The sequence below is a fragment of the Pristis pectinata genome, chromosome 2, assembly GCF_009764475.1.
Source record: "Pristis pectinata isolate sPriPec2 chromosome 2, sPriPec2.1.pri, whole genome shotgun sequence".
In the NCBI taxonomy this organism is placed as follows: domain Eukaryota; kingdom Metazoa; phylum Chordata; class Chondrichthyes; order Rhinopristiformes; family Pristidae; genus Pristis; species Pristis pectinata.
The window spans coordinates 29114188-29130010 of record NC_067406.1 but is presented as its reverse complement, the minus strand read 5'-3'; the positions used below and the strand labels follow the sequence as shown (position 1 = coordinate 29130010).

The 15823-nt window shown below is 37.5% G+C and overlaps 1 protein-coding gene across 11 annotated transcripts in view; it reads left to right on the top strand.

The window, feature by feature from the left end:
- The window catches only part of LOC127567561 (transcription factor 4-like), a 470428-nt gene that overhangs the window by 392272 nt on the left and 62333 nt on the right, over nt 1-15823 (top strand). For all 11 annotated transcript variants that reach the window (XM_052010594.1, XM_052010593.1, XM_052010592.1 and 8 more), the window contains 2 exons: nt 13589-13694; nt 15399-15532. In XM_052010594.1, coding sequence (XP_051866554.1) covers nt 13589-13694; nt 15399-15532 — 240 coding nt within the window. The remainder of the gene's footprint in view (nt 1-13588; nt 13695-15398; nt 15533-15823) is intronic.

Sequence of the window (15823 nt, the reverse complement as noted above, 5' to 3'; positions counted from 1 at the left end):
TCTTGTAGGCCTATATACATATTGTGTCAAGAATCCTTTCTGAACACACTTAACAAACTCCACCCCATCTAAACCCCTCACTGTCTGGAGATAACAATTGATGTTTGGGAAATTAAAATCCCCCATCACAACAACTCTGTTATTCTCACACCTTTCTAGGATCTGCTTCCCTATCTGCTCCTCAATATCCTTGTTACTATTGGGTGGCCTATAAAAAACACCCAGTAAAGTTATTGACCCCTTCCTGTTCCTAACCTCCACCCACAGAGACTCCGTAGACAGTCCCTCCACGACGTCCACCTTTTCCGCAGCCGTGACACTATCTCTGATCAACTGTGCCGCTCCCCCACCTCTTTTGCCTCCCTCCCTGTCCTTTTCTGAAACATCTAAAACCCGGCACTTGAAGCAACCATTTCAGTCCCTGAGCCATCCAAGTCTCCGTAATGGCCACCACATCATAGCTCCAAGTATTGATCCAAGCTCTAAGCTCATCCACCTTGTTCACAATACTCCTTGTGTTAAAATAGAGGCATCGCAAACCTTTCTGAGCATGTCCCTTCTCTATCATCTGCCTATCGTACCTACTACTAGCTTTCTCTATTTGAGAGCCAAACACCTCTTCCCCAGTCTCTCCAGTTCAGATCCCACCCCCCAACAATTCTAGTTTAAACTCTCCCCAGTAGCCTTAGCAAACCTCCCCGCCAGGATGTTGGTCCCCCTGGGATTCAAGTGCAACCCGTCCTCTTTGAACAGGTCATACCTGCCCCAAAAGACGCCCCAATGATCCAGAAATCTGAATCCCTGCTCCTTACCTCAATCCCTCAGCCACGCATTTAACCTCCTCCTCATTCTGTTCCTATACCCACTGTCACTTAGCACAGGCAGTAATCCTGAAATTACTACCTTTGAGGTCCTGCTTCTCAACTTCCTTCCTAATTCTCTATAGTCTTTTTTTTTAGGACTTCATTCCTTTCCCTACCCATGTTGTTGGTACCAATATATACCAATACCAATATAAAATGTAATATAGATAAGATAGCATGATATATAAATGGATCTTTAGAAAGCAATAAATTCAAAGCAGTACATGTAGTATTGAGGAAGAAGTCAGACTTGAATCATTTGAAAATTAGGAGTAGATGAATGAAATTCTCTGGATTGAAGTAAAAGCCACAAGTGATAACGACACACTTATCACATTAATGAAGGAAGAGATCAGACAATAAATGGATCAAAGAGGTTTCTATATGTCTTCCAGAAAAGAAAAGCATCTTTTATCTGGAAGAAGTGGGTGAAAAGTTTTATAGGGATGAAACAAATACACATAAGCTTTATGAGGACTCTATAAAGGAATTTTCCATGTAAAGAGGACCTTGCAAGAAAAAAATTTGTCTATGGAGATCAGGTATTTAATTTAAAAATATTTAGTTGTATGGCAATTCGGAATTTAGTTCTTCTTCAGTTGTTAAAAAAAAAATTGTAAAACCAATATGCCTAGCAATCCAGTCCTGGTCAGTGATGCTAAATATATTGATAGTCCATTTTATTCTGCTTCTGAAATTAATTCCAATGATGAATTTCTAAGTGTTAATGTCTAAGTGAATGTATACTACGTGATGGAGGAATTGGAGTATTTTGTCATTAAGTTTGAATTGTGAGGGAATAAAATTATGTAGGCAATAGATCTGAAGCATTTGGCTTCGAACATAAAGCAAAACAGCAGCATGGCAAAGAAGGTGGCTGTTGATTAAACTGAGTTCTGAAAGAGAAAAGAGAACACAACATATATTTATGGCACATTGTGGTTAAACCTTCTAACGATAAAATGTGGCTTTTGAGGAAGTGTATGTTGAGTTTCAGCAGTTCTTTTGGAGAGAGACACAAAAGGATTGAATTAGTGTACCACTTTATTTTTGATTCAAATCTTTTGTGCCCCTCCCTCAAAACAAAACTGCTTCTACCCTCTTCCCTTCCAGTCCTGAAACGTCAACTGTTTATTTCCCTCCACAGATGCTGCCTGACCTGCTGAGCTCCTCCAGCATTTTGTGTGTGTTGCCCTAGATTCCAGCATCTGCAGAATCTCTTGTATTTTTGATTCATAACATGCTCCCCGATTTTAGTAAATTGTTTGGAGATTTGTTTGTCACCAGTTAGTTGCTTTAAAGTAGAAAGTAATGATTACATTTGCATATAATATGGAGGTACTTATCATTATGGTGGTGGGCCTAATACAGATTCTATCCCTCACAATTGAACTTCTCCATGATGTACAGTGGTGATTTTAGATCAGATGCTTGGTTGCGCTTAATTTACCATCATGTTATTACAAAGAGGTGAAGAAAAGTAGATTGGCCTTCAAAGTATTTCATATTTATCCAGCTTGGGATTAATTAGTGAATCTTTCTTTGATCTTTCTCATTCCTAGTTTCTGGAAAAATCAGTCTATGAACAACCCAATTTACAAATACTTATTGTATGGGACTTTTCTCTTCCCAAATTGTTAGATTTTTAAAATGAGCACTAGATAGAAATGATTATAATCATGAACTAATGATCAGTAGAAGCCAAACTTGGGTTTTAAAAGTGTGTAGAGAATAATAAAAGAGAAATCTTTGCATTTATATAGCACCTTTCAAGACCTTAAGACTTCGCAAAATGCCTAAAGCCGATTAAGTACTTTATAAAGTATAATTGCTGTTGTCGAAAAAAGTATCAACCAATTTACACATGATAAACTCTCACTAAATGTCATGTGTTAATAACCAGATAATCTATTTAGTTATTGAAAATAAAAATTCTGCAAATGCTGGAGTTCTGAAATAGGAACAGAAAATGCTGGAAACACTCAAAAGGTTGGGGAGCATCTGTGGAAAGAGAAATAGAGTTACTGTTTCATGTTAAAGACCCTTCATCAGAACTGAAAAAGTGAAAAAACAAATCAGTTTTAAGTTGCAGAGAGGGTGGAGGAGGGATGCATAGGACAAAGGGAATATCTCTAAAAGGGGGGAGCCAGGGCTGAATTAATTAGTACGAAAATCAAGCAATGTAGATAGCCCAGCAAAGTGGAGTTTAGTGTTTTAAAACATGGAATTATCTGACAAGTAGCTTTCAGTTAAGAGTAGAATATACCAATGACATTTTGGTTATTAATCATAAAGGAAGTCGTTTGCTTAAAGGAAGCCTTTGTATAAATTAAGTATACTGAAAAGGCAGCATTAATTCTTTCCCCACTTCTCTGCATGCTTCTCCTTCCTCTTCTCTTGAGCTACACTTTCACATTCAGTAGTAGTGGCATATATCACAACTAACTCTGAGTCCTTTGCACCACCTTCATTCATTGTGATGACACACCGCAACCTTTTTCTTTCATCACACCATTTTAATATCTGACTTAAATTCCTGGGGCAAGCTGCCATTTTGACAGAGGGTTTTTTGCCTGTATCTAGGTTACAGGTGGTTACTGTAGTTATGTACACTTGTTTTCATGGTGCACTGTGCACTTAGTGCACAGCGGGACCTGCAATTTCATTCCCCTTGCCGGGAAAATGCTCGCATGTGCTATTCTGAAGCTCATATGGTTTCAATTACTGTTGGATGGTAACGCCAGAACTGGGCTTTGTGTGTTTGTCCTGTGAGAAAGATCTGGAAGGCCCGACATCTGCTTCTGATTATTGCAATTGCAGGTTGATAGAATAAGGACGGGGTGAGGTGGGTGGGATTTCCTTCCGGTGCTTTCACTGGTGCTGTAATATGCTTCACTTATGTAGCTGGTCTTTTAATCATTCTCTCTCACCAACATTTGGTCTAAATTATGACTTGCAATTAACCTTCTGAGGTCTTTCTGGAATATGTCAAACATAGCCCAGCTTCTAACAATCTTCCTCCTTCCATATTTAACATGCAAGGATTTTGAACAGTTAAGCAATAATTAAAGAAAATAAATTAATATCAGAATATTGAATGTTGTGTTCTTGGAGCCAAGAACAAATTGTAGCTCTAGAGCAGGATTTCCTAATCCCAGAATGACAAAACTCCTGGGGAAAGCATTCTTTTTCCAATAACTCATTTTCATCATGCTCAGGGACTGTGGGGAAATCTAATGATAATTGTTTAACTGCAATCATTGTTAACCCTATCTTTCATATTGGAAATTGATATATAATCGTTGTTTTCTTGTGCTTTACACTGGAGTTTCCTAATTTTTGTCCCAGTAACTTGGAGCAAATTCCTCTGTAATCTTGAAGTGTAACTTCTCCTGGTAGGCTTTTCGATCACAGATCTCTTGTTACAATAAAACCTACCATATTTTTTAGTACCCAACCCATTTTATCTAAATAGAAGAATTCGGATCTCTGTGAATTGAAAATCTTATCAACATAGTTATCTATGGATTTTGAGAATTTAAATTGATGAGGTTCAATCACTGCTTAAATGAAACAACAGTTTCAATTTATGTAGTGCCTTTAGTTTAGTAGTAAGGAATATTCCCACAAATATTTTTCCAGTTTATTGCATTCATACAGAACAGTTTATGATTTAGCATCAATTGTCTTACATGATTTCCATGATGATTTTGGAGATATTGTAATTTTCTGTCCTTACTGCAAAATGGGTCCTGTTAGCATAATATTAGAAGTGTGGAAGGATTTTGTTGTTCTTTGTCCTCAACGAATAAGAAGGACAATGAATATTTTTAATGTTCAAATTGGCAACTTGTATTGTGGACTGAATTCAAAGTTTGACATCCAAGGGTAGGTAGTCTTTCCACTCTCCAGTCACTGTGTTGCATTCTGTTGCAATCATCCTGTTCCGCTGTGAGGAAGAAGAGTTGATTCTCTGCCAGTGTACAGTAATGCCTCACACCCCTGTTGACTAAAAGCAAGGAACCGCATTCACACCAGAAGCCATTGGCATAGGCTTGCCAATTTATCCAAACTATTAAATAATGCATGGAGATGAAATTTGAAGGAGAGCTGAAAGTACTGGAATTACAATATTGAAACAAACCTACTACTGTACTGAGTTCAGCTTCCACATTATTCTGGAATGTTGAATAAACTTACAAGATAGTGGTAGTCCCACTGATAAAATTGGAGGGAGTCATGTTTTTGTAGATTTTGGAAAAATTGGTGGTCTGAAAAACTGCAAGAAGCTATTCCTGAAACTTTGGCATATGCTGAAAGGTATTGTTGTGTAGATTTTTAATTTTGTATTTCTGAAAATGCAGTTTTGGTAGTCAATCAGTGAGCAAGCTGACTTTCACTTCTAGTCTGTGTACTTTAGCATGGCTTTAAAATAAGTAACACATATTAAAAATCTGTGCAGGCTTATCTTCACTTTGAAAGATGCTACCACAGACCATAGACCACTTCAGTTGCACACTCAGATGCTTTGTGATTTCAGACATGAAGACACCCTCATAAGGAGGATGTGTGTCACGCAAACTGCTTTCACATTCTAACCAACAACTGAAACAGCCTGTATTTATATGGTGCTTGTTACACAACCAAAGATACAATCGGAGCAATAATAAAAATTTTGTTGGACAGATAATGTTTAGAAGATAAAAAGGAAGAGAATGAATTTGGGAAATGACATTCCAAGTAATGTGGTTGACTCCTGATGGTGGAGCAAATGAGGGATATGCAAGGACAGAGTTTTGTGAGTAGATGCACCCCATGATTAGATTAATTACTTGTAGCTCACTACTCGGTATATTATTTCTGAAATTAATCATTTGAATGCTCAACTGCATTATTGCTATTCATTTATAGCCAAGGATCTTTAATTCCGTACACAGTATAATCTAAATCCCTTAGATTTAAGTGCATAATTAATTTCTTGGTGTCAGATATTCAATATAAACTGGCTATCAATGGGCAGTAATACAGTTCAGGCCTTTAGATGGTTTGTAATAGGTTTATATAGTTAGCAATAAAATATCAGTAGTTACCTAATTGAGGAGATGCATGTAATGCTGTGAATTGTAAGTCATGCCATTAGTTTTTGAACATTTTTACACCGAAGAATTAATGTTTATGACTAAGTTTTTTGAAAAGTAATTCTGATATATTGTTTTTCTGTGCTTTGTTATTTTTAATAACCTCATTATGGATATGATGCACAGACGATTAGCTTGTATTTTTATATTTTTACCTTGTACGGTTTATATTTGTATATGCCTTTGTGAACTTAGTATGATTTCACAATGTTGTAAGTGACACTTCTGTGAGCATCTGTGCTGAACTCTCAGTACACTGACTCTATCATTTGGGTGATTGGCAGCGTTTTCCAGTTTAGGAAATGTGCAGAAGGTCACAGGGAGAGGAGGAAGGAAGGGTAAAGAAGAATCTGTTTAGCATCACCATAACCCCTTTATAATTCTGCATTTCAATCAGACTTTTTTTTGCAATGCCCTTTGAGTAATACCGCATACAGCCCAGTTAGAATTCATCAGTTTAACAAAAATTCTTGAAATATAAAACTTACAACTATTTTTCCGAAACATTTATCTCTTAAAGTGTAGATATAAAATACAACTTACCACAAACTTGTACATTCTGCCACATCATCAAACTCAGTAATTGTTGATATTTTCTCAAGGTGATTCACTTATTCTGTAGTTATTTTCATTTGCATGTTCATACTAACTGACTCAATAAAGAGCATAAATGACTGAGGTTTGAGTAAGTTTCTTTCTATAGCAGAATCTATTATCAGACAATAATGAACAAGAGTGCTGGTTCCTATTCTAGCTAATTAAAAGGGTCAATATAAGGATAGGGGAACTTGTAGGAAACAAGTATTATAAAATTTCCAACATGGGCATTGTTAATATAACAGATGAAAAGGGACGGAATGGTAAAAAGTGAAAAATGATTCCAATCAGTTAAGCAAGAATATGCTTTAATAAGGAGGCAAAAATGAACAACGTTCATCTTTTGTAGCCTGAGGATCTCTCAAAATTTTGAATTACTTTTGAAGTGAGGTCATTGCTATAATGTAGGCAAATGCAATCATCAGTTTATACACAGCAAGCCCCTAAACATGGCAGTTGAAAAGATGAATTAAACTATTTTAGAGATATGCTTGAGGGATGAACGTCAGCCAAGGCAGCAAGAGACCAATCTGCTCTTTTTGGAAAAGGAACCATTTGTATCCATCCCAGAATCCAAAACGGGAACTAAGTCTAGTGCCTCATTCAAAAGAAAAACTCTAACAGCAATGCTACACCACAGGTTCGACCGACAGATGTTTTCTTGCATGGTACTGTAATTTGCACTACAAGATCAGTTAAGAGATAAAACTTGCTCTTGAACCCATGTTGAAATTGTGACATTTAGTTTTTAGTTTATATAGCCTTTTTTCCTTGTTCTTCTGTTTCACCAGTCTATGCCCTCCTGAATTTCGTATCTTCACTACAATTCCAAAATTTTATGTCAACAAAAGCTGATTTTTTTTTGGGGGGGTGGGGGGAGGTGATTTTTGTAGAAATCTAAATTTAAATGTGAGAGCACCAACTCTCAGCTCCATGCTTGACTCTCCTATCAGTTTGAATTTCATTTCATTCACGATGGTTTTTGCTCTTCACACTTGTGCGAAATACACCAGCCCAAATAGCCTCTTCCGAGATCGACCTGCTCACCACCTCTATGGTATTTGATACAATTGACTGTATGATCCTTCTCTATCCTGCAAATCTTCGCTTATACAGCACTGAATCTCTCTATACATAGTTTTCCATTGAGAAGTCTTGGCATCTCCTGCGATGACTTTTCTCCATCTTCCTCTCACCATCAGCTCCAGAATTCCCCTAAATCTGACTTATCCCTTCTCATTTATGACTTTTTAACATGACTTTTTTAAGACATAGTTTTAGCTTCTATTTGCAAGCTGATGACAGCCAGCCCTGCTTTTCTCCCATTTCCCTCAACAGCCTTTGTGCTGTCAGAGTCCAAACTGACATCAAGCCCTGAATGAGTCAGAACTTCCTGCAGCTCAACATCAGAAAGACCAAAGCTCTCACCACAATTTCTGTTCCCTTGCCACTGATTCATGGCCTCAGGCTGAAGCAGATTGTTTGTAACCTTGGTGTTCTGTTTGACCCTGATCTGGGTTTAAGCCTCCTTTCCTGTCCAGCTCTGAGATTGCCTACTTCTGTCTTTCCACCATTACTCTCTGTGCATTCCTGAATTTATCTTCCAATGAAATTTTCATGACTTCACTAAGCCTGGTAATGAGATTGCAAACTCCTTTCATGTTTGCTTCCCAAACTCTATGTACTCCATCGTACAAAACTGTGCTGCAAGTATCCTCTTCATTTCAAAGCTCTGCCCGCCCATACCCCTTGTTCAGAAATGTTAACTCTGTGTTCTTAAGTTAAGGACTTCAGGCCTGTGGCATTCTCTTTAAATTCATCCATATTCTTGCCCCAATCTCCAAAATTGTCTCCAATCTTATATCCCAATATGAAGTTGCTGTTCTACATTCCAAATATCTGTGCACCTTCATCCTTTTACTGCTGCTCAGTTACTGAAGAAATGCACTGTGGATGAGGCACTCTAAAAATAAGAACAGATAGAAGTCAAAAAAGCTGCATCCTTGGATAGAGAAATGGAGACCTAGGTAATAGGCTTTAAATATCTCACTGCAGTGTGCAAAGGTCTTGCATTCTGCTCACTGCTGAGATCCTTCTGTGTCGACCACTCAATTTCCCTTTAGAAATCTCCACAACACATGCACCATTTTAGCCAAATTTTGTTTATTCCTCTTAATTTCTCTTTACCTGGTTGGTGTTCCATTTTCCAAATCCTCACTGTGAGAATAGACTTCTTTCAATGACACCAACAACAGCTTGCATTTATATGGTACCTTTAATATTTTGAAACATGCTAAAGTGCTTGACAGGAGCTAAATTCCAGGAAACTATTTAAAAATATTATTTAAATGGAAAAGTTTGGTCCATTTTCTATTATTTATTGTTTGTTTGAAATTGGTGTTGATTTTTTAATGTAATTGATTCCATGTAATCTCAATCCATTTAATTATTTTATATTGCATTAGGATCTGAAATAAATTAAAAAATTTAATGTACCTTCAGCTTCTCCTTCTGAAGTTCCTTTAACTGGCAAAAATTCATTAAAATATAAAATACTCTGAATTGAACTTTTAAAGATGAGGTCCTGATTTCATAATAGAGACCTTTGGTGATATTTTAATCTTGTCTATTTTAGTGATTTATGGATGGATTTAATATTGGTCACTCATAATAAATACATTGTTTTCTCCATGAACACTGGCTTACTTTTGAAGGGGCATGTTGAATACTGTGATCTGCTGTTTAGAAACAGTGCAGGAAGGGAAGTGCTCATTTTCACATTTCAGGATAGGAACCTAAGAACAGCAGTAGGAGTAGGTAATGTGGGCCCTTGATCCTTCTCCACCATCTTAAGATTATGGCTGATCTAATCGCTGTAACCGTCTATTCCACCATGGTCCAAGATTTCACCTCAGCCTTCAACTTATTTAATTCATTGCTTTCTGAGAAGGGAATTCCAATAGTTCACAGCCCTGAGGGAAGCACTTCTCTTCATCTCAATTGACCAATCTCTTATCTTGAGACAATGCCCCTTAGTTCTAGACTCCCTCATCGGGGTAATCATCCTTGCATCACCTATCCTGTCAGGCCCTTCTGCTTCAATGAAATCATCTCTCATAAAAAAAATCCATCTTTCTTCATAGGGCAACTTCACACCCTCCCCCCCTCAACACACCCCCAAATCATGGGAAACAATATAATGAAACTTAGCTCTGCTGCCTCCCCCCACCACCCCCCCCACAAACTGGCAAGCACGTCCTCCACAAAAAGAGACTGAAATTAAATGGAATAGACCACCTATGGTCTTACCAACGCCTTTTGTAGTTATCGCAAATAACATCACTGTTCGTTCATCGTTGCTTGGTCTTAAATCCTGTAACTCCACACCTAACAGCACCATGGGAGTGTCTTCAGTGATTCAAGAAGGCACCACCTTCCCAAAGGCGATTAAGGATGAGCAATAAATACTAGTCTTGCCAACAATGTGCAAATCTGCAAAAATAATTTTGTGTTTATTGTATCTGCATTGCCAGATCTCTCCGAAAACAAGTATTTAGTAGTCTGTTACTTCATAAATAGTCTTCTGCTTTTTTCCCAACCCAAGTGAATAACCTCGCAAAGTGACACCACACTATGACAGCTCATCAACCTGAAAATGTTCTGTTTATGTCCACTATTCTTCTTTAATTAGTTAACCAATCATCTATCCATGCTAATAGTATCCATGGAATTTTATCAGGAAAGCCTATTGAAGCTGAGACTGGCTTTGGATTCGACAGGAATGATGTTTGAGCAGGTTTAAGAACATTGGCAGAGTTCTGACAAACTCAAGTGTGTGTGGGTGGGTGGAAGATAGAAGGCAGGCCAGGGAACCATTGGAATAGTGAAATCTGGACATAGTAAAGGTATTTTCAGAGTTTCAACTGTGGCACGGACGGAGAGAGATGTGTTTTTGAACAAAGGAGGAATAAAGTGAGAAATTGCGAAGGTCAGGCAGTGCTTGTTAGTTCTAATTGTTTTTTACTTTCCCTGATATTTTTTGGGGAGTGTTGAGATATTCTCGTTTATTAGTTATTTTGCTGTGTGTGGGTGGTAATTTGAAAATCTGCCACTGTTGATAATGATTTTTCAGGAGAAAGAAGGAGAAAACAGAGTACTTGTAGTTTTAGAAAATACATTGTTTCTTTCAGCTCTGTTGCAGGAGATGAGAACTCTTGAAAAGATTTTCCTTTAAGTAAACCGATGGCCAATCTTTTCCCTTCCCCCAGCACATCTGTCGGGATGCATGTGGAATGTATGTCAGATCTTGGAAATATTTCCAGATTTTTTTTCTTGTGAATGCCATTATGATACAGAGCTGGAATTAATGTCAGTTTCTGGCACATGTGGAGCTAACATGTAACATAATCTTGTGTAGCCATTCTGTCATCTGTATTTTAGATTAGAAGAATTGTAGAGACTTAAAGCCAGCATTATACATTCCGCTCGAACAACTTTCTGCAATTTATTCAGAATGCATCCCATAAGTGTTAATTAAAAATGTTTTCTTTTCACTGTTACCACTTACCTTAAGAGCTGACATAGGGATAATAGACTCCGCCCTCAGAGTTATTTTTACAAATTGATCATTGCATAGAAAACAGCAGGTGGGTTAGAACCTTTATAAGGTTTAGGGAATTAAATGATAGCATTAAACCACAAGATCAAAAACGATAATGGCTGATGAATGTAATTTGTTACTCTTTTAAGTGTTTCATACTTCGCAAACACCTTTTGTAATTCACAATGTATGTTGAGTGTTTTTTTACATTTCATTCAACTTAACATTTAAATTTTGTAAATTTCCCAGTACAGCTTTTAATTGGGAAAAGTGTCAGGTATTTTTACCCATGCTGAAGGTTGTTGTCTGGGTGCTTATTCTTTTCATTGATGCTAACTGCTCATCCAAGTGGACATGGAAGAATTCATACAGTGAACATTGGCCAGTCAAATCATAGAAGCATTCTAAACTCAGCTTAAACCTGTATTCAGATATTGTCCACAAAAAGAGCTTTACAGCTAAAAGCACCACATCATGATTTTTTTAATTAGCTCACAGAGCTGTGAAATCAGATTTGAGTCTCTACAACTGTCCAGCAGAGGTCCTCTAAAGCTGCATAAGACAGTGACCAAATGTGAGAATTTTCTGGAGAGCATTTCTCAGTTCTAAACTGTACAGTACACTGTTGGAATAACTTGCTAAGGTAGTTTAATATCTGTATTGTGAGATTTTACATCATGCAATTAAAAAGAATGAGCTTGTGCACTTTCTAAAAACATAATATTTCTGTCAAAATAGTACTTTGTTCTCATGAGATAATAAAATGTATGCTTTTCTCAATCGCCAAGGAAAATGACTTTTACCAAAAACAATCACCTGTTTCCTCTTGCTATATATTAACAATCCTGTGTGAATAATAACAATGTGCACCTCTTACTTGTCCATTTATGCTCATCTGTGTAACAAGGGGACTATCATTTCTTTTGCCATCAATCACAGTCAATTGGTCTTTGGAAGCCATGAACTCAATGTAGTTTTGTTTAGTAAATTAGTTGTAATTTTTCCATTCTGATTTTTGTTTCTCAAAATTCATTTTCTTTATATTGCAAGGATCAAAAAAGAATGTAATGTTCCCAGGCATTTGAGTTTTGGCAACATTCTGAATATTATAGGTGTGGTTGCTTTCTTTGGCCTTGAGGGTACAATTGCTAAAACGTTGAATTTTCCAATTCCCAGGTTTCTGCCCTCATACAATATTAAAACTGCTATTTCCAAAATATAATTTCTGCCAATGGTTCATTTCTGCCAATTTCACAGAATTGTGACCAGGTCATTATGACAGCTTAACCTTGACAGCCAGATTCTGACATGTACAACAACACATTGTTTGTAATTTGCCCACTAGATTGGGGTAGAGTGACAGATGCTATTGACTCATTGAAATGTCTGTCACTCTGAATGCCAAAAAAAAGGATGAAGGGAGGTGAGTCTGGCTAGCTTAAGTGGCACAAGTTCTTAAAGTAAACAACACTACTTTCAAAAAATTAAGTCACATTTTTGAGGAGTGTTGAGGGACTATATTTTTGAAATGAATATCCATTCTTATTTCTTCAAAATATAACTTATCTTTGGCACTGAATTGTTAGAATATTCACAACTATTACTGCATTTATGTTTTCACGAATAATGAAGAGATCAGTGAGTAGAATCTGTTATGAATTAATTAAGTTAGATTATATCTGAGGAAATTCTATATTTAGGGAGAATTCAGAAACTGTAATCTAGATGGTGTTCAATTGATTGCTAATAAATTTCAAGAGTTCCTTGAAAGGTCTAAACTCCTGGATGAACATTGCAGGAAAATAGGATAGGAGATTTTTTTCATGTGAGACACTATGACTGTACTTCAAATTCTATCGTCAAAAGCCACTTCCATATTATGTATCCCTTCCCCACCCCACCACCCCCACCTCTCTACATCTATCTCTGTCCTTCCCCTCTTTTTAATTTCATTATTTTCAATCCTTTAAAAAGTGTCTGTGATCCTGATCTTGGAGATTCTGATTTAGTGTCTAAACTGAAACAATTACCTACCTACCTTCTTTCAACAGAACTCTGCAAGCACTTGTATTTTTATTTGATTTGGTTTTCTGTCTTACCCCAAATGTGATTGAAGAGTTGAACCAAGATGAACTACTATAGCTATGAAATAGATAAGTTTGTATGATCAGCACTTCCACACATTTAGTGTGGGGAGCACAGTAGTGTACTATATATTCTGACATGTTTCCATATGGATCTTATCAACATTCCTTCTAATCACCAGAAAGGCCTATTATGCTTAAGAGTTGGTTTGTAAGAACTCCAGTGCCCTTCCCAGTAATGAATTAGTGAAAACTCACTTTGTCTCTTTATTCCCTTTCTAACCGTAACGGGATTTTTTTTTGCAGGTGTATGCCCCATCAGCGAGCACTGCCGATTATAACAGGGATTCGCCTGGCTATCCTTCCTCCAAGCCTCCAACTAGTTCATTTTCTAGTTCATTCTTTATGCAAGGTAAGTGTGTCTTAATCAAATCAGTTGCTTTTTTTTAAAGGAAATTGTTTTTGTTTTACTCATTATAGTTGAAGGAATTTTAGGTAGGATGGGGGAAGAAGAGAATTTTTCCTTTGTAGTGTTTCCTCATCCATCCCTCTCCACCTCTTCAGCTGTGTGTGTTCATCCATCATCCAACAACTGAGCGTCTGAATGAACGATCAAGTATTGCACTCTTACTTGTGGACCTCTGCAGTTCTGTGGTTCAGCTCATTAAACTGACGCTAATATTAACATGGCTAGATTTATTTGGGAGGTGTTTGGGTGTTTGCCCAAGCTGACGCTTAGCAAAATGTAATTTTTCTCAGCACAACAACCACATTCAGTGCAGTACCATCAACCTATCATGAATTTTGCCACGTTTAGTACCAACTGAATGGGATAGCGGTCTGGCCCAGAAATCATTTCTGACATAGTTCTGATGAGCAGTTACCACTTACAACAGAGGCACTTTAGGAATGGGAAAGAATATTAGCTTTTGGAAATGTTCTTACCTGGTAAGAAGATTTGTTTAACATTTTGGAATGCAAGTTGAGAAAGATCCTTTTATATTGAATCGGCATGCAACCACCACAGTTTACAACATAGAACACTACAGCATAGTACAGGCCCTTTGGCCCACGATGTTGTGCCGACCACTTAACTTACTCTAAGATCAATCTAACCCTTCCCTCCCACATAGCCCCCTATTTTTCTATCATTCATGTGTCTATCTAAGAGTCTCTTAAATGTCCCTAATGTATCTGCTCCCACACCTCTGCCGGCATTGCGTTCCACGCACCCACCACTCTCTGTGTAAAAAATACTTACCCCTGACATCCCGCTAATACCTCCCTCCAATCACCTTAAAATTATGTCCCCTCGTGTTAGCCATGTGTACAGTATTGCAATCTGTAATTTCTAGCTATTACTTGCTCACTCAGCAGTGTTAAAATTGAAAAAACAGTTGACGACAAAATCTTGTATATATGTAGCTCTTTTAGAGCAACAAAAGAAAAATCACAATGTGCTCCACAGAGGGATAACAGAGAATGATGCTAAGGCACAAAGAGGTACTGTGGCTGGGTACCAAAAGTTCAGTAGAAGAAATAGGCTTTAGATATCAATAAGCAGAGAGGGGGTCATGTGACATAAAGGTTAAGGGAGGGGATTCTAGAGCTGAGGGCTGAAGCAGCTGATGTTGAAGTGTAAAGGTCAGGGATGTGTAAATTTAAGCACATTTTTTGATTTGCCAGCAAAAGAATGAAATCAGAGATATTTGCACAGGATTTGGCACCCTATTGTAATTATGTATGTATTATTTGTTTTGCCCAATGCTGCCATTTCCATCTGCAGTTCTTGCATTATTGGGCAGGTAGCATTAATCAAAAGAATCAGCTTTAACCTTTCACTGCATGATTGTGCCTGTAGTGCCAACTTATTACTTCTATTATAATTTGGCCAAGATTGTGCTTTTTTTCCTGTTTGTTTTAAATCAAAAAGAATTCCACAGATGAATATTATTTAGAGGGCTTCTCACAGTTCTAAAATAATGGCACATTTTAATTAAGAGTTCAATACTAGCCAAATAGTTGTAATCAAATAATCAGCGGGAATGCTCAATTAAGAATGTTTTAGTGGGCTTTTTTTTCCTGAAGGAGTCACTGTAATGACCTCTCTTTCCAGATGGGCATCACAACTCTGATCCGTGGAGTTCCTCTGGTGGAATGAATCAGCCCAGTTATGGAGGCATGCTGGTAAACTCCTCCCATGTTCCGCAGTCCAGCAGTTACTGCAGCCTGCATCCACAAGATCGGCTGGTAATAGTGGCCTCTTATCTACTGGCAACCTGCCAGTAATATTCCTAAATGTTGTCTGCGTCTGCTCATATTTTAGTCTGTCAGTCTTAGTTTTTTGATATACAAACTGCAACGTTATAGAGACATACAGCACAGAAACGGGCCCTTCAGCCCACCTTGTCCATGCCAACTGTCAAGTACCCATCTATACTATTCCCATTACCAGCACTTGATCTGTAGCCTTCTATGTGTTGGCAATTCAAGTGCTTATCTAAATACTACTTTTGCTGAAAGTAAACATTTCTGTTGCAT